This window comes from Heteronotia binoei, chromosome 15, assembly GCF_032191835.1.
Source record: "Heteronotia binoei isolate CCM8104 ecotype False Entrance Well chromosome 15, APGP_CSIRO_Hbin_v1, whole genome shotgun sequence".
Classification (NCBI taxonomy): Eukaryota; Metazoa; Chordata; class Lepidosauria; order Squamata; family Gekkonidae; genus Heteronotia; species Heteronotia binoei.
Window position 1 is genome coordinate 35101128 of NC_083237.1, and position 22265 is coordinate 35123392.

General features: G+C 48.6%; 1 protein-coding gene across 1 annotated transcript; it reads left to right on the forward strand.

Moving 5' to 3' along the window:
• Positions 1-690: 690 nt before the first annotated feature.
• On the forward strand, positions 691-21947 carry LOC132584549 (leukotriene B4 receptor 2-like). Its single transcript, XM_060256454.1, has 6 exons — positions 691-748; positions 845-943; positions 3499-3641; positions 13052-13135; positions 13372-13508; positions 20834-21947. Exons 1-6 carry the CDS (start codon positions 691-693, stop codon positions 21945-21947), a joined length of 1635 nt encoding a protein of 544 aa, XP_060112437.1.
• Positions 21948-22265: the final 318 nt, after the last annotated feature.

The window sequence follows — 22265 nt, forward strand, 5'->3', positions numbered from 1 at the left end:
AAGTCCCCATCCAATGCTAGGAACTCTGTCTTCTGGGATTGTACACAGCCACAAGAACCTTTTGTCCCTCTCACAGTGTGTGTTTTGTGATCTTTATCATAACTAGGGGTCTGCCCTTTTGACTCTGACAAAACTTCTAAGAAGAGACTCAAAATCTCACTCTGCCTTGAGAGTCTTCTCAGAAAGAACCACTATTAGCCTCTTCTCACAAATAAACTATCCAGAGACAAGAGCTCTAATCAAACAACCAGCTCTGTCTCAGATTGCCCAGTCTGCAGTCTCACTCAGACAATCTCAGTCTGATCTCCTTTGGAGCTAAACTGGAACTGAACTGAGGAGATTTTCACTCTCCCTGCCTCCTTTAACTTGTTACGTTGGTTACCATGGAGGTGGTTAGCCAATCACAGTGAGTGTCTCAAGTCACTCACACAGACAGCTTTCAGTCCATCATACATGTCCTCCATGAATCTGTTCAATACTGCTTTAAAGCTAACCTAGTGGCAGGACTGCATCAGGAGGCAGTGAATTCTGAACTTTAAGAGTGGAACTTATTCTTTGTTCATGATTTGTCTGGAGGGCCTTGGAGGGAGGAGAGGAACCCTATGAAGCTGCCAGCTAATTATCTCACAAGATTGTTGTGAGATAGAGGCGCGATAGGGACCGTAAATCACAGCAAGCAATTCCGTAACCATGACTAATCACGGCTGGGGGAATCAAACTAGAGTCTGCATGCCTGACGTGGTGATGAGTAAAGGCACCTGGCCCATTCAGCAGAAGACAACGGATGTGGCGTCTTTTCTTTTACCTTATATAACCAGCAACTCTCTTCTCTCCACCTCCCTAGGTACCGGATGGGGACGGATATTGGCCACGGGTGGGACTTTCTTCACCATCAATGGTCTCATCTTCTTGATCACCCACTACCATTTCCTACCAAAGGCAAGTGAGGTTTTCTTCAGAAGCCCCATGATTCAGAGGTTTGGGAGAATACTTCACTCCCATTCCAAATGGTAGAATTGCCAACCTCCTGGTAGGGCCTGAAGAAGTACCACTGGCTTCCAGACTACAGAGATCAGTTCCCTTGTAGAAAATACAGCCTGTGCTCCATGAACTGCACTGGCTGCCGATCCAATTCTGAATCTGTTTCAAGGTTCTGGTTATAACCTTTAAAGCCATGAGCAGCCAGGGACTGACAGACCTTCGGGACCGCCTTTCCCCATAGGTGCCCCATCAAGCCTTGTGCTCAGCAGGTCAACGTCTTCTGGTGATCCCTGGCCAAAAGATGTCTGACCAGCAGTACTGGCCCTAGGCGTATGGTGCCCCAGGCAGACTTCCTGCCCCCCACCCCCTGCTGCTGCCGCCGCCACTGCCACCTCCCTCCCTCCACAGTGCCGCAACATGGCACTGTGCTCCACCGCCCCCCACCCCGCACACTCAGAGGAGTGCTGCTAGCATCATCCCTACCTGCTTCAAAGCAGCCCGGGCATCTGAGCAGTCTCTTAAGAGAGCGCTGGAGGAGGCTTCTCCCCCACTCCCTTCCAGAAGAAGGGAACTGATCTGTGTAGACTTGAGAGACATTTTTGATTCCTGGAGAATTACCAGTAAATAGGGGAGGGAGTGGCCACCCTAGGGAATGTAGCTAGGGTTGCCAAGTCCAATTCAAGAAATATCTGGGGACTTTGGGGGTGGATCCAGGAGACATTAGGGGTGGAGCCAAAATCAAGGCTGTGACAAGCATAATTGAACTCCAAAGGGAGTTCTGGCCATCACATTTAAAAGGACGGCACACCTTTTCAATCCCTTCCTTCCATAATAATGGATAGGGCACCTTCTTTTGGGGCTCATAGAATTGGACCCCCTGGTCCAATCTTTTTGAAACTTGGGGGGTATTTTGGGGAGAGGCACTAGATGCTATACTGAAAATCTGGTGCCTCTACCCCAAAAAACAGCCTCCCCCAGAGCCCCAGATACTCCATGATCAATTCTCCATGATTTTCTATGGGAATAAATCTTCATAGGGAATAATAGAGTTCCCAGCAGACATTTTCCTCCCCTCCTCCTGCTTTTTGATGACCCTGAAGGGGGGGGGGAGTCTCCAAACTGGGGGATCCCCTGCCCCCACCTGGGGATTGGCAACCCTAAATGTAGCATAGGATTTGGGGAGATCTGCTTATGCAGGGGGACCTTGCATGAGATTTCACTCCTGTGATAACGATCCACTAGGGTTGCCAAGTCCAATTAAATAAATATCTGGGGACTTTGGGGGTGGAGCCATGAGACTTTGGGGGTGGAGCCAGGAGACATTGGGGTGGAGCCAGGAGCAAGGTTGTGACAAGAAGAATTGAACTCCAAAGGGAGTTCTGGCCATCACATTCAAAGAGACCGCACACCTTTTCAATGCCTTCCCTCCGTCGGAAATAATGAAGGATAGAGGCACCTTCTTTGTGGGCTCATGGAATTGGACCCTCTGGTCTAATCTTTTTGAAACTTGGAGGGCATTTTGGGGAGAGGCACCAGATGCTATGCTGCAAATTTGGTGTCTCTATCTCAAAAGACAGCCCCCCCTCAGGCTCTAGATACCTGCAGATTAAGTCTCTATGGCGGGGTGGCCAACGGTAGCTCTTCAGATGTTTTTTGCCTACAACTCCCATCAGCCCCAGCCAGTATGGCCAATAGCTGGGGCTGATGGGAGTTGTAGGCAAAAAGCATCTGGAGAGCTACCGTTGGCCACCCCTGCTCTATGGGAATCGGTCTCCATAGGGAATAATGGAGTTTGCAGCAGGCATCCCCCCCCCCCGCCCCTCTTTCTGATGACCCTGAAGCAGGGGGAGGGCCTCCAAACCTGCCCCCCACCTGGATCTCCTGCCCCCACCTGGAGATTGGCAACCCTATGATCCACAGAGGTCTTTAATGGCTTCCTTTTGATCCTTTTCAGGTCTCCTAGAGGAGTGATATGGAAGACTTCTCCCATGGCCTTCCAGATTCTCCACCGGCTTCTTCCCTCCATTCATTTATCAAATCCAGCTTGTGCATTAGCTTCCCTGTGTGTGTGTGGGGTGGGGGGGCGGGGGGAGAGAGCCTTGCTAAAAGAAAATATCAAATGCAAAATCAACATGAGGCCCGAACGCACAAAACACTCGCTTCAAACTATTCTGACTATGCCGATTCACAGCTACAAACTTTGATGGGTTTTCATTAAGGAGGAATATTTGATTGTCCCTTCAACTTTCTGGATGGATCCTTATTAGACTGCAGATACCCATCCCCGGCAGATGTATCATCCGATGCATTAACTCCCTCAGCGGGAGCGGGGGGAGCACAAAACGCCTAAGCTTCTATTCCATTCGCGTCCCATTATTTTCCGAGTTGCTGGCTTTTTTTAGCGCACAGAAAAATGGCTTTGATGAAAAGCAGTGCCGAAGATCTTTGAACAATGAGGCAGGCTCCGCGGGGGTCTCCCCCTCCGTGAGTGATGGAAGCATCGCTTTTATGACGCAGGGCACAGCTCCTTTTCAGCGGTGTCCTCGCTTGCTCCCGGCCGGCTGACTAAGCGGAGCTACGCTTTACGGATGGCTTCTGCTATAGGAATGACTCAGGGGCTGTACAAAATGGCAAGAGGAGAGCGTAGCAGCTGCTATCAAGTGGGCTCGCGTGACGAAGAACAAGCAGTGCATTAATCAAGCAGCGCATTAATCAAGCACTGTTTCATGGATTGTCGTGAGGCCGAGTAGAGCAGTTAGCAGGGCTGGTCCTGCCACTAGGCAACTACCTAGGGCGCCAACCTGGGGGCACCAAATTGGGTGTCCTCCTCGTGACTCTCTTGACATTATCAGCGCAGTGGGGAGCACCAGAAGTTAGGGTGCCAGACGGTCTAGGGCCAGCCCCGGCAGTTAGCCAATGATCCATCCCTACTGCCTGCTATGCAGGGGTCATTTCGAAGAAAAAGAGGTGCCAGAGCTCATCAGCACAACTCATTTGCATATGCCACACACCCCTGACATCACCAGAAGGTGGACTAAATTACATCAGCTCAGCATCGGCCTTAAAATGCTTCTGGAGTTATAACTGTCATAATAAAACCTTACTATATATATTTAAAATTCCTTTCTCCTCTGTGGCTCTTTCTTACAAACAAATAGACATATATTCCCTGGAGAGCCAGTTTGGTGTAGTGGTTAAGTGTGCAGACTCTTATCTGGAAGAACCAGGTTGATTCCCCACTCCTCCACTTGCAGCTGCTAGCATGGCCTTGGGTCAGCCATAGGTCTGGCAGAGGTTGTCCTTGAAAGGGCAGCTGCTGTGAGAGCCCTCTCAGCCCCACCCACCTCACAGGGTGTCTGTTGTGGGGGAGGAAGGGAAAGGAGATTGTGAGCCACTCTGAGACTCTTCGGAGTGGAGGGCGGGATATAAATCCAATATCTTCTTCTTCTTCTTGTAACGTGGGAACAGGATAGACAGCAGCATCTGGTATTCTTGAGAATCCCCTAACCATTGGAATCTGTCCTCAAGAGGTCAAAAGCTCGACTCTAGTTTGAGATGGGAACCGCTGCCAGCAGATGGAATCAAAACTCTCATACCGGCCGTTGCAGCAGCGAGAATGGCAAAAAACCAAAAGCTTCCCTTCCACAGGCAACTTTGACACAAGGGTGTGACCAGGGGTCGTTGTGTAGAAAAAAAGGTGCAGGAGCTCAGTAGCATATCTCATTTGCTTATGCCCCAGAATCTGTGTGCAGCGGGGAGAGAACTCCCTGCTTCATGCAGACCCTGTCTGGAGGTTCAGGAGCTGCACTTCTGGGAACTTCTGCTGAATTCAAGTCCTGGGTGTGACCAGGAGTCATGTTGTAGAAAATGAGGCACCGGAGCTCATTAACACAACTCATTTGCATAACTCATTTGCATATGCCACCAGAGGGTTCACTCGATTCTATCAGCTCAGCATCTACCTGAAAATGCTTTGTGAATTAGAATTGTCATCATAAAACCTGACTCCCATCATACTTTTAAAATGACTTTCTCCTCTGTGGACACAGTGAAAGGATGAAAATTTCCATCTGTCTGCTTCATATGTTTTGGTTCTCTTCCAAGGGGAGAGCCAGTTTGTAGCGGTTAAGTGTGCGGACTCTTATCTGGGAGAACCGGGTTTGATTCCCCCCTCCTCCGCTTGCAGCTGCTAGCATGGCCTTGGTTCAGCCATAGCTCTGGCAGAGGTTGTCCTTGAAAGGGCAGCTGCTGTGAGAGCCCTCTCAGTCCCACTCACCTCACAGGGTGTCTGTTGTGGGGGAGGAAGGGAAAGGAGATTGTGAGCCACTCTGAGACTCTTCGGAGTGGAGGGCGGGATATAAATCCAATATCATCATCTTCCCTTTTTTTTGTTTTGTTTTTGTGGGAGAAAATATTAGAAAGCTTGTCAAATCAGAGTTCAGCAGAATTCTCACAGGGGGTTTGAACAATGGAGCCCAGAAGTAAGTATTTTGTTGTGTATGGGCGGGGGGAGAGTTAAGAAAGAAAGAGCACAATACAATTTAGAGGTTTGTAGAGCTCTGCTTCTGTGAAACTCCTGACCAAAATGAGGCCTGGGCATGATGGATTGTTTCATGGCAGCCCAAAATAAGGAATCTCCTCATACAGAAGTTAGTAATATACAGGGCTTTTTTTTTTTTTTGCAGAAAGATCCCAGCATGGATTATTTTGCATATTAAGCCACACCCCCTGACATCGCCATTGTTTCACACAGGGCTTTTTTGTGAAAAAGCTCAGCAGGAACTCATTTGTGTTATAGGCTTGTGCCAAGCCAACCAGAACATTCCTGTGCGTTCCTGCTTTTAAAAAGCCCTGGGAATTTTCTATTTATACCCCACCCTATCCTGCACACGGGCTCTGGGCGGCTTATAGGGTTGCCAAGTCCAATTTAAGAAATATCTGGGGACTTTGGGGATGGAGCCAGGAGACTTTGGGGGTGGAGCCAGGAGGCATTAGGGGTGGAGCCATGATCAAGGCTGTGACAAGCATAATTGAACTCCAAAGGGAGTGCTGGCCATCACATTTAAAGGGACGGCACACATTTTCAATGCCTTCCTTCCATAGGAAATAATGAAGGATAGGGGCACCTTCTTTTGGGGCTCATAGAATTCGACCCCCTGGTCCAATCGTTTTGAAACTTGGGGGATGATTTGGGGAGAGGCACTAGATGCTATATTGAACATTTGGTGCCTCTACCTCAAAAAACAGCTCCCCCAGAGCCCCAGATACCCGCGGATCAATTCTCCATTATTTTTTATGGGAATAAATCTCCATAGGGAATAACAGAGTTCCCAGCAGACATTCCCCTCCCCTTCCCCCGCTTTCTGACGACCCTGAAGCGGGGGGAGGGCCTCCAAACCGGGGGATCCCCTGCCCACACCTGGGGATTGGCAACCCTAGCGGCTTACAACATTAAAAACCTTACAGAAACATTAAACAAACCACATTCAGACTAGACAGTATCATAATCTGTAAAATTACAGAATCACAGACTTAGCAAATTAGTATCCAACATACCTTAACCACCTAGATGGTAAGGTGCTAATAAGGTGCTGGGGAAAGCGATGACTTCAGGGGACACCCACTGGATCAATTAAAAGCCTGACGGAAGAGCTCCGTCCTACAGGCCCTGTGAAACTTGGATAAATCCTGCAGGGCAGGGATCTCCCATGGGAGCTCATTCCAGGTAGGGGCCTGGACCGGAAAGGCCCTGGCCCTTGTTGAAGCCAGTCAGGCATCCTTAGGACCATGGATCACAAGAAGGTTTTGTGCAGCTGACCTCAGGGCCTGCAGGGGGGCTTGTATGGGAAGAGCCGGTCTTGGAGATATATGTGCCCCAGGCTGCAAAGGGTCTTAAAGGTAAGGACCAACACCTTAAAATGGATCTGGTTCTCCAGGCATAGCCAGTGCAGTTAGCGCAGCATCAGATCCATCTGCGCCCATATAGGCCTCGATGCTAATAACTGGGTTGCAACGTTCTGCACTAGGGTTGCCAAGTCCAATTCAAGAAATATCTGGGGACTTTGGGGGTGGAGCCAGGAGACTTTGGGGGTGGAGCCAGGAGCAAGGGTGTGATAAGCAAAATTGAACTCCAATGGAGTTCTGGCCATCATATTTAAAGGGACAGCACACCTTTTAAAATGCCTTCCTTCCATAGAAAATAATGAAAGATAGGGGCACCTTCTTTTGGGGCTCGTAGAATTGGACACTCTGGTCCAATCCTTTTGAAACTTGGGGGGTATTTTGGGGACAGGCACTAGATGCTATACTGAAAATTTGGCATTTCTACCTCAAAAAACAGCCCCCCCCCAGAGCCCTTGATACCCACAGATCAATTCCCCATCATTCCCTATGGGAATTGTTCATGGAGGTGCATAATGGCTGTGGGAGGGGGGAAGCCTGTAAAACCGGGGGATCCCCCACTGGGACCTGGGGATTGGGAAGCCTATTCTGCACCCACTGGAGTTTCCAGAACAGGATCAAGGCTAGCCCCACATAGAGTTACAATAGTCCAATCTGGAGGTGACCGTTGCGTGAATCACTGTGGCCAGATCACATGGGGGGGGGGGTGAAGCAGGGGGCCAACTGTCGGGCCTGCCTCAGATGGAAAAAGGTGGCCCTTGCAGTGGCAGCAACCTGGGCCTCCATAGATGAATATAAATGCCACATGCTGGGGACAAACAACAGGAAATGGCCGTTGCCTCCATGCTTAGAGGCATCGGGAAACTAATAAAAATCTCAATTCCTCGTCTAAGGTTGCCTACTTTGTAGGGTTGCCAAGTCCAATTCAAGAAATATCTGGGGACTTTGGGGATGGAGCCAGGAGACTTTGGGGGTGGGGCCAGGAGACACTGGGGGAGGAGCCAGGAGCAAGGGTGTGACAAGCATAATTGAACTCCAAAGGGAGTCCTGGCCATCACATTTAAAGGGACAGCACACCTTTTAGAATGCCTTCCTTCCATAGAAAATAATGAAGGATAGGGGCACCTTCTTTGGGGGATCATAGAATTGGACCCCCTGGTCCAATCTTTTTGAAACTTGGGAGGTATTTTGGGGAGAGTCACTAGATGCTATACCGAAAATTTGGCGCCTCTACCTCAAAAGACAGGCCCCCCAGAGCCCCTGACACCCACGGATCAATTCCCCATCATTCCCTATGGGAATCGTTCCTGGAGGTGCATAATAGCTATGGGGGTGGAGCTTCCCCCGCCGGCCAGCTGGCTGGGGGAGGGGGGACGCCTGTAAAACCAGGGGATCCCCCGCTGGGACCTGGGGATTGGGAAGCCTACTACTTTGGGTTGTAAAATACCTGAAAATTTTGGAGGTGGAACCTGGGGGAGGCGGGGTTTAGGGAGGAGAGAGGCCTCCGCAAGGTACCATGCCCCGGAGCCCACCCTCCAAAGCAGCCATTTTCTCCAGGGGAACTGATCTTCGTCAGCTGGAAATCCGTTACATTTCGTCGTTGTTCAGTTGCACAGTCAAGTCCGACTCTTTGCGACCCCATGGACCAAGACACGCCAGCCCCTCCTGTCTTCCACCATCCCCCGAAGTCTGCTCAAATTCGTGTTTCTTACGTCAGCAACGCTGTCTGGCCATCTCCTCTTACCTTGATTCAGAGATCTTTCATTCCACGTTCCAATGCAGTATTGCTCTTTGCAGCATCGGACTTTCCTTTGAAGCATCAGTCCATGGTTACTTGGACTCGCCCTCCGTTCTTCCCCAGTAGCATAGTGGGCACCTTTTGACCTGAGGGGCTCATCTTCCAGCACCATATCTTTTAGCCTTTTGCTACTGTCCATGGAGTTTTCTTGGCAAGGATACTGGAGTGGGCTGCCATTTCCTTCTCCAGTGGATTGCATTTTATCTGAGTCCTCAGCTGCGGTCTGTCCATCTTGGGTGGCCTTGTATGACATAGCCCACAGCCTCACTGAACCGCGCAAGCCCTCTCTCCACGAAGGGTTGCCAATCCACAGGCGAGGGCAGGGGATCCCCCGGTTTGGAAGCCCTCCCCCCGCTTCAGGGTTGTCAAAAAGCAGGGGGAGGGGAGGGAAATGTCTGCTGGGAACTCTATTATTCCCTATGGAGATTTATTCCCATAGAAAATAATGGAGAATTGATCCGCGGGTATCTGGGGCTCTGAGGGAGGCTGTTTTTTGAGGAAGAGGCACCAAATTTTCAGTATAGCATCTAGTGCCTCTCCCCAAAATATCCCCCAAGTTTCAAAAAGATTGGACCAGGGGGTCGAATTCTATGAGCCCCAAAAGAAGGTGCCCCTATCCTTCATTATTTCCTACGGAAGGAAGGCATTGAAAAGGTGTGCCGTCCCTTTAAATGTGATGGCCAGAACTCCCTTTGGAGTTCAATTATGCTTGTCACAGCCTTGATCTTGGCTCCACCCCTAATGTCTCCTGGCTCCACCCCCAAAGTCCCCAGATATTTCTTAAATTGGACTTGGCGACCCTATCGCCACATCAAGGCAGCAATCCATGAGATATAATCAGTTGCATGCAAAACTTTTAACGGCACAAAAATATGAAGCAAAAAAACACAGGATTCAAAATGGGTAAAACTGAGTACAAATTACACTGACCAGAAAGGCAATGAAGACGACACCACGGGAAAACTGATCCAGTATTCGTTGCCCTTGCTTAAAATCATGATAGCCCCTGTGCAATACACCAGCCAAACCCCCAGCCACCAGTCCCATCAATCTGGGGGATCCACCAGTGAGCAAACGCTGGGCAACTCCCACTGGAGAGCTGGAAAGGACAGAAGCAACGGGATCGAGACGTTGCTGAGAGATCCCATGAGGTGACGGAGTGAAACATGAGCAACTGAATAAGCCTCTGGCAAGCAACACCCACCCACGTAGTCTGTTCCCAAAAGGGGGAAATACTTAGTCCAGCGAGCATAAAAGCCCTCTGCTGTCCAGGGATCAGCAAGACCCTGCATGCAAGCGACTCTTTGCCTTACAGGGGGCGACAAGTCAAAAAGACAAGGAGAACAAGATGGGGTGGGAAAGAAAAGGGGTAGGATAAAATGGGGTAGGATAGAAAAGGTGAAACTGGAGGGGGGAGGACAGATAAGGCATTCCAGCAGATCTCCTGGCCCCACCTGGAGGCTGGCAACCCACCCTATATGGTGGTCCTTGGTCAGACACAGCAAAATTCTTATAGGTTGTGTTCCACAGATCTGAAACCTGGACTTTGTGGCCTTCGGTGTAATGCGACCAAATTCTTGTGAAGTGTGTTACAGAGCAACACTTGTGGGCAATTCTCGTGAAGTGTGTTACAGAGACACGGCAAAATTCTTGTGGGTATCTTTCCACAGACTCTCTCTGGTAGCACAGGCGCCAACAGAAGGGCCCATCTCCTCTACCAGAACCTGTCATAAGAACATAAGAGAAGCCATGTTAGATCAGGCCAATGGTCCATCCAGTCCAACACTCTGTGTCACACAGTGGCCCAAAAAAAATTATATATATATATATATATATATATATATATATATATATATATATATATACACACACACACACACACACACACACACACACACACTGTGGCTAATAGCCACTGATGGACCTCTGCTCCATATTTTTATCTAAACCCCTCTTGAAGGTGGCTATGCTTGTGGCCGCCACCACCTCCTGTGACAGTGAATTCCACATGTTAATCACCCTTTGGGTGAAGAAGTACTTCCTTTTATCCGTTTTAACCTCTCTGCTCAGCAATTTCATCGAATGCCCACGAGTTCTTGTATTGTGAGAAAGGGAGAAAAGTACTTCTTTCTCTGCTTTCTCCATCCCATGCATTATCTTGTAAACCTCTGTCATGTCACCCCGCAGTCGACGTTTCTCCAAGCTAAAGAGTCCCAAGCGTTTCAACCTTTCTTCATAGGGAAAGTGTTCCAGCCCTTTAATCATTCTAGTTGCCCTTTTCTGGACTTTCTCCCATGCTATAATATCCTTTTTGAGGTGCGGCGACCAGAACTGCACACAGTACTCCAAATGTCAGCGGGATCGAACCCTCTGCTTTTACAAGGTTATCATTTTTTTTTCTTTCTTCCTTTCCCTGAATGAGACTCTGACTCGGTCACGATGAGTAGCAATTTGACAGTTGCCAGCTTTGCCCTTCTTCCTTCAGGTTTTTTTTTTTTCCCTTCAGCTTTTATTTGACACATCTTGGCATGGAAAAGAGATCTCGCATCTGGGCCCTGACTTGCATACATTCTTGGGCAGAACGTCCAAGTCTCGAGTGGGGAGTGGGGGGGAAGTACATGCCAAGCCAAGTTTGGTCCTAGAGCCTCTCCTCTTAGAAAGGAATTAGCTTCAAGACGCTTGCAAAACCATACATGTTTCACTTTGAGTTTGGGAGTTCAGGCTTCTGCTGCTTGGACATTTGTTTATTTTGGAAATATATCTGCCGTTTATCTGGGGACTTGCTCAACAGGACACTAGCAACAGACCCAAGAGTCTGACTGAAGAAGCTCTTGCTTTTATTTTAAATTATTGGTAGTAGAAGGGAAAGAAATGCAGATGACTGAATCAAAAGTTATCCTGCTCAGGGGTCCTCTTGTAGAAGAAGAGGTGCTGGAGCTCATTAGCACAACCCATTTGCACAGGCCGCACACCTTTGACATCACTGGGAAATGTACTACATTATAGCAGCTCAGCATCTCTCTCCAGATGTTCCCCAGAGAGCACTACGATCCAGCTCACAAAACCTTCTGGAGTACCTGGGCCAAAGGAGGCCAAACTAAAAATAACTAGAGAACAGGCCTTCTCTATAAAAGCACCCCAATGGTGGAACCAGCTGCCGGAAGAGGTGCGGGCCTACCTTAGCCAATTCCATAGGGCGTGCAAAACCGCCCTCTTCCGGCTAGCCTTCCAAGATGGAGCTTGAAATAAACATCACGCCATCACTAACATTAATATAACTGAGATAGCAGTGATATGAGACTATTTTAGACTGATTTTAGACTGTTTTAGATTATGTAAAAATTTAATGGTAAATTGTAAATTGTATTGAATTGTATAACTGTTTTATTGTTCAACATGGCTTTTGCCATACCCTGTAAGCCGCCCTGAGCCTGCCTCGGCGGGGAGGGCGGGGTATAAATAAAATATTATTTTTATTATTATTTTTATTATTATTATTATCATCTACCTTCAAATGCTTCTTGAATTATAATGGTCATAATAAAACCTGACTCCCATCATACTTCTTAAATTACTTTTTCCTATGTGGCCACAGTGGCGTGAAGATTTCCATCTGTCTGCTTTATATGTTTTGGTTATTTTTCCCATTTTTATTATTTTTTTTTGTGGGGGGAAATATTAGAAAGTTTGTCAAATCTTAAGAGTTCAGCAAAATTATCACAGGGGGTTTGAACTATTTGTTTGTTTGTTTGTTAGGCTTATATTCCACCCTTTCCCATAATGGGCTGAAGGCGGATTACTACGTAACTTGAACAACAATAAAAAACCTACCATTTAAATTTTAAAAACAATACAATAAAATTAGCAAATCAAAACAATAGGTTCACCAAGTCTGGGTTGGGAAATTCCTGGAGATTTCGGGCTACACCCTGGGGAAGGTGGAGTTTGGGAGAGGGACTTCAGCAAGATATAATGCCATAGCATCCTCCCTCCAAAGCAACCATCTCCTCCAGGGGAGCTGATCTCCATCATCTGGAGGTCAGCGGTAATTCAAGAGATGTCCAGGCATCACCTGGAGGTTGGCAAGTCCATGACTTCTTTGTAGCAGGAACTCCTTTGCATAATACGCTACACCCCCTGATGTAGCCAATCCTGCAAGCAGTTACAGGGCTCTTAGTGCAGGGCCTACTGTAAGCTCCAGGACGATTGGCTACATCAGGGGTGTGTGATCTAATATGCAAAGGAATTCCTACTACAGAAAAAGCCCTGGGCAAGACTATGTGAGAACCAGAATGTTGCACTCCATGAACCCTTGGCCTGTCCCAGCAGGGCCCTTCTGACATACTGCTGTGCTCTGTGTATCCATTCCAGGATAACCCCTCCCAGTGGTTCCCATGGATGCTTTTATCAGTCCTCTGCACCCAGCCTTCTGTGGTCCAGCTGCTTCCGTTCCAGGCAAGCCTAGTGCTCATTTCTGTGAATGAAAGGATGAGACAAGAAGGGAGAGCTGAGCCAGAAACACACAAGTCTGGGTCTTCCGAGCCCTGAGCTAACGGGGTGTGGCCTTCGTCCTCCAGCAAGTCCCGACTCAGGAGCTGAGATGTGAGTAGAGAAGCTCAGAGGTGGGTGCTGAAGCCCGCCCACCAGCCACTCCCTGCTCTGCCATTACTCAACCTCATTCCTGCTTCCAGTCTGGACGTGCAGAAGAAGCCAGGTTGGAGACTCTCAGAGACGGAAGCAATCTTCTTTTTCCCCTCAAGGAAGGACATGACGGGCTGGAAATAACAAGAGGACCTCTCGCTGGTCTGCACCAGATGACGGACCCCATGTAAGTCTTTTCTCCTTCAGGCAGAAAGAATGCCTCAATTGGAAAAACCAAGAATGAGTGTAATTTTATCAGGTGGGCAGAGAGGAGACTTTAAGAGGAGATTAGAGAGCCAGCCTGGTATAGTGGTGAAAGTGCCAGGCTTTCACCACATTTTAAGAAGGATATAGACAAGCTGGAATGGGTCCAGGGGAGGGCGATGAAGATGGTGAGGGGTCTGGAGACCAAGTCCTATGAGGAAAGGTCGAAGGAGCTGGGCATGTTTAGCCTGGAGAGGAGGCAGCTGAGAGGTAATATGATCACCATCTTCACGTACTTGAAGAGCTGTCATATAGAGGATGGTGTGGAATTCTTTTCTGTGGCCCCAGAAGGTAGGACCAAAACCAATGGGTTGAAATTAAATCAGAAGAGTTTCCAGCTCAACATTAGGAAGAACTTTTCTGACTGTTAGAGCTGTTCTTCAGTGGAACAGGCTTCCTCAGGAGGTGGTGGGCTCTCCTTCCTTGGAGGTTTTGAAACAGAGGCTAGATGGCCAACTGACAGCAATGTGGACCCTGTGAATTTGGACCCTATTTGTGAATTTCCTGCATTGTGCAGGTATTGGACTAGATGACCCTGGAGGTCCCTTCCAACCAGGACCAGATCTACATGTTTTTTGAAGGGGGGGGGACAAAATTTTAAAATGGCACCCCCTTATGGGCCACTCTATCTTATGGTCCCATAGAATACAATGGACTCCATACCCCCCCTCCGTCAGCGCCCGGGGCAAGTACCCCCCTCTGCCCCCCCTAGACCCAGCCCTGCTTCCAACTCTATAATTCTAAGGCTCTGGGAAACCCAAGTTCAAATCTCCCACTGCTGCCACCATGGAAGCTCACTGGGTGATCTTGGGTCAGTCATACGCTCTCCACCTGACCTACCTTGCAGGGTTGCTTAAGAGGATAAAAGAGAAGAGAGAAGAAGGACAGAAGCTGCTTTGGGTCCCCATTGGGAGGGTGAAAGGTGGGATAGAAATAAATATTTAACCCAGGGGTGGCGTCACCTTGGAAGCACGTTAGAAGTTTAAACAAAAGAGCAGGAAAGGGTGGGAGATATGGCAGGAGAATCAATGGGAAAGGGCGATGCTTGCCTTCTTTCTTACGGCTTGTTTGCCAAGACATTTGCATTGCTATGCGTAATCTTTCTGTTGCATTTGTATGCCTTATCTTTCCCTGACCTGGATGGCGCAGGTTAGCCTGACCTTGTCAGATCTTGGCAGCCAAGCAAGGTCAGCCCTGGGGAACGCTTGGACGAGAGATCACCCAAGGGAGTCCAGGGTTGCGACGCAGTGGCAGGCAACGGCAAATCACCGCTGTTCATCTCTTGCACTGAAAACGTCAACAGCAAGTGATAGGGTTGCCAGGCCCATTTCAAGAAGTATCTGGGGACTTTGGGAGTGGAGCCAGGAGACTTTGGGGGTGGAGGCAGGAACAAGGGTGTGACGCGCATGACTGAACTCCAAAGGGAGACCTAGCCATCACCTTTCAAGGGACCGCACACCTTGTAAATGCCTTCTCTCCACTGGAAATTATGAAAGATAGGGGCACCTTCTTTTGGGGCTCATAGAATTGGAGCTTCTGGTCCAATCTTTTTGAAACTCGGAGGATGTTTTGAGGAGAGATTTCAGATGCTATGCTGAAAATTTGGTGCCTCTACCTCAAAACACAGCTTCCCCAGAGGCCCAGATACCCACAGATCAATTCTGCATTATACTCTATGAGGACTAGTCTCCATAAGGATAGTGGAATGCCCAGTGGACATTCAACACCCCCCCTCCCTTTGCTTTCTGAAAGCCTCGAGGCAGAGCAACAGAGACTGTTTCCCATCTGTTGTTTTGTAATTACTATAAAGAAGTCAGAGGTGATGCAATTTCTCCACTTCAAATTATGGCACCAGGCCATTCAGCCGAGCAATGAGTTAGTGTCCTTTTTTGCTGGTCAGAAGTGGCTATCTTTTTTAAAAGTTGCTGCTGAAACCAGATCCTGAAATCTCTCTCTCTCTCGGCTTGACTTCACGAACGAAGATTTAAGAAGGGTGCAGTAGTCCACGTCTGCTGCAGGCTCGCTGGTGGCTGACAAGACCAATGCGGGACAGGCAGATCCAGCCACAGTGGCTGCAAGGAAAAGTCTGATTTGGGGTTGGTGCTGTAGCAGTGCGATTCTTCCTCAATCTCCTTTTGTCCTCAAGACCAGCTATGCGTGCGTTCTCAAAGGAAGAGACAGCCTGGTGGATGGTGTGCCTCCATGCTTTGCGATCTGAGGCTAGGTCAGACCACTGGTGATGGTTGATGTGACAGGTGCTAAGGGATTTCTTCAAGGAGTCCTTGTACCTCTTCTTTGGTGCCCCTCTATTTCGATGGCCGGTGGAGAGTTCGCCATACAGGGCAATCTTGGGAAGGCGGTGGTTTTCCATCCTAGAAATATGCCCTGCCCAGCGCAGCTGCGTCTTCAACAGCAGTGCCTCGATGCTGGTAACCTCCGCCCGCTTGAGGACTTCAGTGTTGGTCACAAAGTCACTCCAGTGGATGTTGAGGATGGTGCGAAGGCAGCGCTGATGAAAGCGCTCAAGGAGTCGCAGGTGATGACGGTATAAAACCCACGATTCGGAGCCGTAGATGACGGTTGTCAACACAACCGCTTTGTAAACATTGATCTTTGTGCCTTTTTTCAGATGCTTGTTGCTCCACACTCTTTTGTGCAGTCGGCCAAATGCACAGTTTGCCTTTGCCAGCCTGTTGTCGATCTCCTTGTCAATCTTGGCATCTGAGGAGATGATGCACCCCAGGTAGCTGAACTGCTGGACTGTCAGATCCTGAAATAATTCTGTTGATACAGCAGGGACAAATCCTGTGTTCTCGTTTAGCAAATGTATTACTGAAAGGTTCAGAGACTGTACAATAGAGTTGTCTGCAGGAACAGGTTGGCCAATAAGGGCACTGGGGAAAGTCTCATGAGCTGATGGCCTGGGGAACAACCCTCCACTGGAACCACCTAGGGTTGCCAATCCCCAGGTGGGGGCAGGGGATCCCCCGGTTTGGAGGCCCTCCCCCCGCTTCAGGGTCGTCAGAAAGCGGGGGGAGGGGAGGGAAATGTCTGCTGGGAACTCTATTATTCCCTATGGAGATTTATTCCCATAGAAAATCATGGAGAATTGATCTGTGGGTATCTGGGGCTCGGGGGGGGCTGTTTTTTGGGGTAGAAGCACCAAATTTTCAGTATAGCATCTAGTGCCTCTCCCCAAAATACCCCCCAAGTTTCAAAAAGATTGGACCAGGGGGTCCAGTTCTATGAGCCCCAAAAGAAGGTGCCCCTATCCTTCATTATTTCCTATGGAAGGAAGGAATTGAAAAGGTGTGCCGTCCCTTTAAATGTGATGGCCAGAACTCCCTTTGGAGTTCAATTATGCTTGTCACAGCCTTGATCTTGGCTCCACCCCTAATGTCTCCTGGCTCCACCCCCAAAGTCTCCTGGCTCCACCCCCCAAAGTCGCCAGATATTTTGTGAATTGGACTTGGCAACCCTAGAACCACCCCAGCTTGGGGTTGCTGGTTTCCAAGTGGGGTCTGGATTTCTCCTGAATTTACAGCTGCTATCCAGGCTATAGAGCTCATTTCCCCTAGAGGAAATGGCAGCTTCCGAGGGCACACTTTATGGTATACCACAGAGTCTAGAAGCAACAGAAGCCCTAGAGTGGACACTACATTTTCATTGATCTCCCCCTCCAAATTCCACCCTCCTGAGGCACTGTTCCCAAACCTCCCATGGCAAACACATAAGGCTGCCTTATATTGAATCAGGCCATTGGTCCATCAGGGTCAGTGTCGTCTACTCAGACTGACAGTGGCTCTGCAGCATTTCAGGTGGTGAACTTTCACATCACCTGCTGCCTGGTCCATTTTAATTGGAGACGTCAGGGATTGAACTTGGGACCTTTCGCATGCAAAACAGAGGGCGTTTTCGCACTTACCTTTTACTGGCGCGACCACCCTCCTCACGCCGGCGGATCTGCAGGGATTTCGCACCAGAAGCGCCGGCGCAGCCAAAAGAGCCGGCAACTTCCGTCGCGGAGCCAGCTCAAACGGAAACCGCCAAGAAGCAGGAAAACGTTTGAGCTGGCTCCGCGACGGAAGTTGCCGGCTCTTTTGGCTGCGCCGGCGCTTCTGGTGCGAAATCCCTGCAGATCCGCCGGCGTGAGGAGGGTGGTCGCGCCAGTAAAAGGTAAGTGCGAAAACGCCCAGAGACTTTTCCACCAAGCCACAGACCCTCCCAAACCACTCTTGGCAACCCTACCCCAGCCCCAAGTGAGGGGCAATCCTCCCTCCATGCAAAGCACACTGTCACCCTGTGCAAGGTGGTTGCTGTAAGCCAGAAGTCCAGTGGAAGAAGAAGAAGAAGACTGCAGATTTATACCCCGCCCTTCTCTCTGAATCCGAGACTCAGAGCGGCTTACAATCTCCTATATCTTCTCCCCCCACAACAGACACCCTGTGAGGTGGGTGGGGCTGAGAGAGCTGTGACAGAATCTGCCCTTTCAAGGACAACTCCTGCGAGAGCCGTGGCTGACCCAAGGCCATCCCAGCAGCTGCAAGTGGAGGAGTGGGGAATCAAACCTGGTTCTCCCAGATAACAGTCCGCACGCTTAACCACTACACCAAACTGGAGAGGATATCCTCAGGCAGCATGGGGCAGGGAAGGAGTTGTGAAGTCTGGAGGCAGGACTTTTTTTGAGCAGGAACGCACAGTTCCAGCTGGCTTAGTGTCAGGGGGTGTGGCTTAATGTGCAAATGAGTTCCTGCTGGGCTTTTTCTACAAAAAAAGCCCTGTCTGGAGAGTAGGAGGTGTTCATATGGGAATGCCAGGTCCAAAGGACAAGCTGGTGAGGGACTTACCAGGACACTCTGGGAGAGGGTCCATGCCATGCCGATGGACACTGTTTTTTGGACAAAACTGTATGGTTTGAGGCTTCCAGCATTGAGTTTTGCCCCCCAAAACAGAGTGTTGCCCTTGACATCACTGATGTTCCTATTTCACTTCTGAGTGTCAGGTACACCACGTTATTTCTGATTTACCATATCAAACCTTTAATGGCATAATAGATTCAGATAAAAATACACAGAATATAAAAATTTAAACATTGGAGATAAAATCAGCATGAAACCGAGCTTACAGATGCATTCAAACATGGTCAGAATTAAATTTAAGGATGTCAGCCAGAAATTTTGCCACAGCCTCACTAACCACCCCCTCAGTATCACTCAATAAATAATAACAGGGTGGCAGAAATCTGGGGGAAAAGAAAGCTTGCCAAATAAATCTTTACAGAGGTTATGGTAAAAAGAACAATCAAGCAATATATGCTGGATTGAGTCAGGAGTATTATTTCTGATTTCTTGCCTGTTTTTTTCTTGCGGGGTGGTGGTAGTAATTTGCCAGCAGTGAGGAGCACTTTGGTGGTCATTTCCTCCCTGCTTTCTAATTAGCCCTGAGGTGGAGGGACGGGCCCCAACAAGGAGATCCTCTGCCCCCAACTGGGGACTACACAACAAAAAATGCAAGCTAGTGACCAATTTACTAAGAATTATATAGAAACCAGTCCAAAACATGTACATTCAAGTCCCAAAGTAGTGCGGTGACAAGCCAATCGATTAAGTACTTGTTTCTTTCCAGTCTTCATCAGACCTGGGACCACTAACAAAAGAAAGTATTATACAAAAATATCAGAAGGACATTCAGACACCACCAACCCTCTTCCAGTGAAAAAAATATCATACTTACATATTGATTCAATTATATAGATTCTTTACATAATTTTTAAAAAGGGGGACGCAGAGCATCTCCAGCAGCAATTTCACATCGGGTACAGCTCAGTATGAGGCTTCTTGCGCACCCTAATGGTGCAACTAACATGTTTTAAAAGGCAAACATCTCATTTACAGCTGTGTCCCCTTTTTAAAAAATTATGTAAAGAATCTATATAATTGAATCAATATGTTAAGTGTGATATTTTTTCACTGGAAGAGGGTTGGTGGTGCCTGAATGCCCTTCTGATATTTTTGTATAATATTTTCTTTTGTTAGTGGTCCCAGGTCTGATGAAGACTGGAAAGAAACAAGTACTTAATCGATTGGCTTGTCACCACACTACTTTGGGACTTGAATGTACATGTTTTGGACATTTGGACTGGTTTCTATATACTTCTTAGTAAATTGGTCACTAGCTTGCATTTTTTGTTGTGTTATCCATTATAGTGACCTCTCTCAGATTGTATTCTATCCCAACTGGGGACTGGCAAACCTATGTGCACTAGGGTTGCCAAGTCCAATTCAAGAAATATCTGGGGACTTTGGGGGTGGAGCCAGGAGACTTTGGGGGTGGAGCCAGGAGACATTAGGGGTGGAGCCAAGATCAAGGCTGTGACAAGCATAATTGCACTCCAAAGGGAGTTCTGGCCATCACATTTAAAGGGTTGGCACACCTTTTCAATGCCTTCCATAGGAAATAATGAAGGATAGGGGCACCTTCTTTTGGAGCTCATAGATGGACCCCCTGGTCCAATATTTTTGAAACTTGGTGAGTACTTTGGGGAGATGCACTACCCCCCAAAACAGCCCCCCCCCCAGAGCCCCAGATACCCGCAGATCAATTCTCCATGATTTTCTATGGGAATAAATCTCCATAGGGAATAATAGAGTTCTCAGCAGACATTTCCCTCCCCTCCCCCCCCCCGCTTTCTGACGACCCTGAAGCAGGGGGAGGGCCTCCAAACCGGGGGATCCCCTGCCCCCACCTGGAGATTGGCAACCCTAATGTGCACATGGGGTGAGGAACGAGGTACAAAGCCTGGCCAAGGCCTGTAAAAGTGGTGCAGGGGGGAAGCCAGAAGCCCCTTCCCCCTGCACACCACAGTCTGCATTCAAGTTGCCCACTCCCCCACCCCATGCCTGACAATCTAAATCTCGAAATTCCCAGCTCACATGTGTTTGATAGGGACTTAGGCATGTACAGGGTAGGCCCATAGGCAATATACCAGGAAAGACCCTCAACTACTTCACAGGGATGTTGTTAGAATTAAATGGAAGGATGGAGGAATGTCACATACCAACCCTGAGTGCTTAGATGAATGGTGATACAGAACTATGAGAAGAAGGCTAACATAGAACAAACGGGAGCAAATGCCTTCATGAGGGCAAAAATGATTCTAATTTATTTCCTTTCTAGAATTGGGAGATGGAAAGCAGATTCCACCATCTTGTGTCTAAATCTTCTTCTTGCCTTTCTCTTTCCTAACAGGGCATCCTCGTCCCTTTCATCCACAGCCATCATGAACCCTTGCAACCAAACCTCTGGAAACAGCACCCTTCTGAGTTCTCCGACATCCAGCGTGGCAGGGATTGTCTTTCTACTCTTGGCTGCCCTGATAGGTCTCCCTGGGAACTTCTTTGTCATTTGGAGCATTCTGTGGAAGATGAAGCCAAGCCACCGCTCGGTCACCTGCATACTGGTGCTTAATTTGGCAATGGCCGATGGAGTGGTGTTGCTCCTCACACCCTTCTTCATCGTCTTCCTAACCTTCAAGAACTGGTTATTTGGTGCGGCCATTTGTAAAGGCGTATACTACCTTTGTTGCGTCAACATGTTTGCCAGCATCTTCATCATTACCCTCATGAGTGTGGACCGGTGCCTCGCTGTTAACCAGCCCTACTTCTCTCAAGCCATCCGCAAAAAGCACTTGGTCATCAAGATCCTGACAGGGATTTGGCTGTCAGCCATTTTGTTATCCATCCCGGCTTTCCTTTTCCGCCAAGTGTTGAAGGATCCCTTTCTGGGTCATCATATCTGTGAACCCTGTCATTCCAGGCCGAGCCTGGCTATCTTCCATTTCACCTTAGAAACGGTAGTGGCCTTTGTGATCCCCTTCACCGTCATCGTTGGGAGTTATTCTGCCATTTTAATACGCCTCAGAGGAGTGAGGAAAAGACAAGGGGCTCGAACTGAGAAGCTCATCGTTGCCATTGTGGTCTGTTTCGTTGTCCTCTGGATGCCCTATCACATTGTTAACATGATCCAGGTGACATCGAATGTGGCATCAGGAAAGGCTGCCGAACGTCTGAACCAGGCATGGAAGAGTGGGAGGGCGGGAGCCACTGCCTTGGCCTTTCTAAGCAGTAGCATCAACCCTGTGCTTTACGTCTTTGCCGCCGGGAACCTCATTAAGACCTCAGGGGCCAACTTTATTGCCCAATTCTTTGAGGGAGCATCTGAGGGTCTTGGGAAAAGGACTCCCTCGCAGAAAAACTTGGCCAAAGACTCTGTGGTAGTCGTGCCTGGTGCTGCCGTGGTCATGGAACAACAGCCGCTTAGCGGCTACGACAAGCCACACAGGGCAGGCAAGGAGTTGCCATGATGGGTCAGCCATTTTGTGCCAGATACAGTCCCTTTTAAACTGCATCACTGTAATTTTGCCACAGGATTCCTTGTGTGAGGCCTCCTTCCTCACCTTCACATGAAACTCTCGGCTTCGGGAGAAGCGTAGTGGCCGTGTCTACACTACAAAGCTGAGTTGCTTTTTTTTTTTTAAAAAAGAAAGCATACAAAGTGCTATAATAAAAATATTTATAATGATGACAGTGCCAGCCTAAGCCTGGGGGAGACTCAGTTCAAGCTCCTACTTCAGTCGCAAGGCTCACTGGGTAACCTTGATCCAACAGCATTCTACCTACCC

Coding starts and splice junctions, on each gene's coding strand:
- LOC132584549 (XM_060256454.1), top strand. CDS start 691: ATGACTAATCACGGCTGGGGGAATCAAACTAGAGTCTGCATGCCTGAC. Junction 749..844: donor CATGCCTGACGTGGTGATGA/GTAAAGGCACCT, acceptor CCACCTCCCTAG/GTACCGGATGGGGACGGATA. Junction 944..3,498: donor CCATTTCCTACCAAAGGCAA/GTGAGGTTTTCT, acceptor TTTATGACGCAG/GGCACAGCTCCTTTTCAGCG.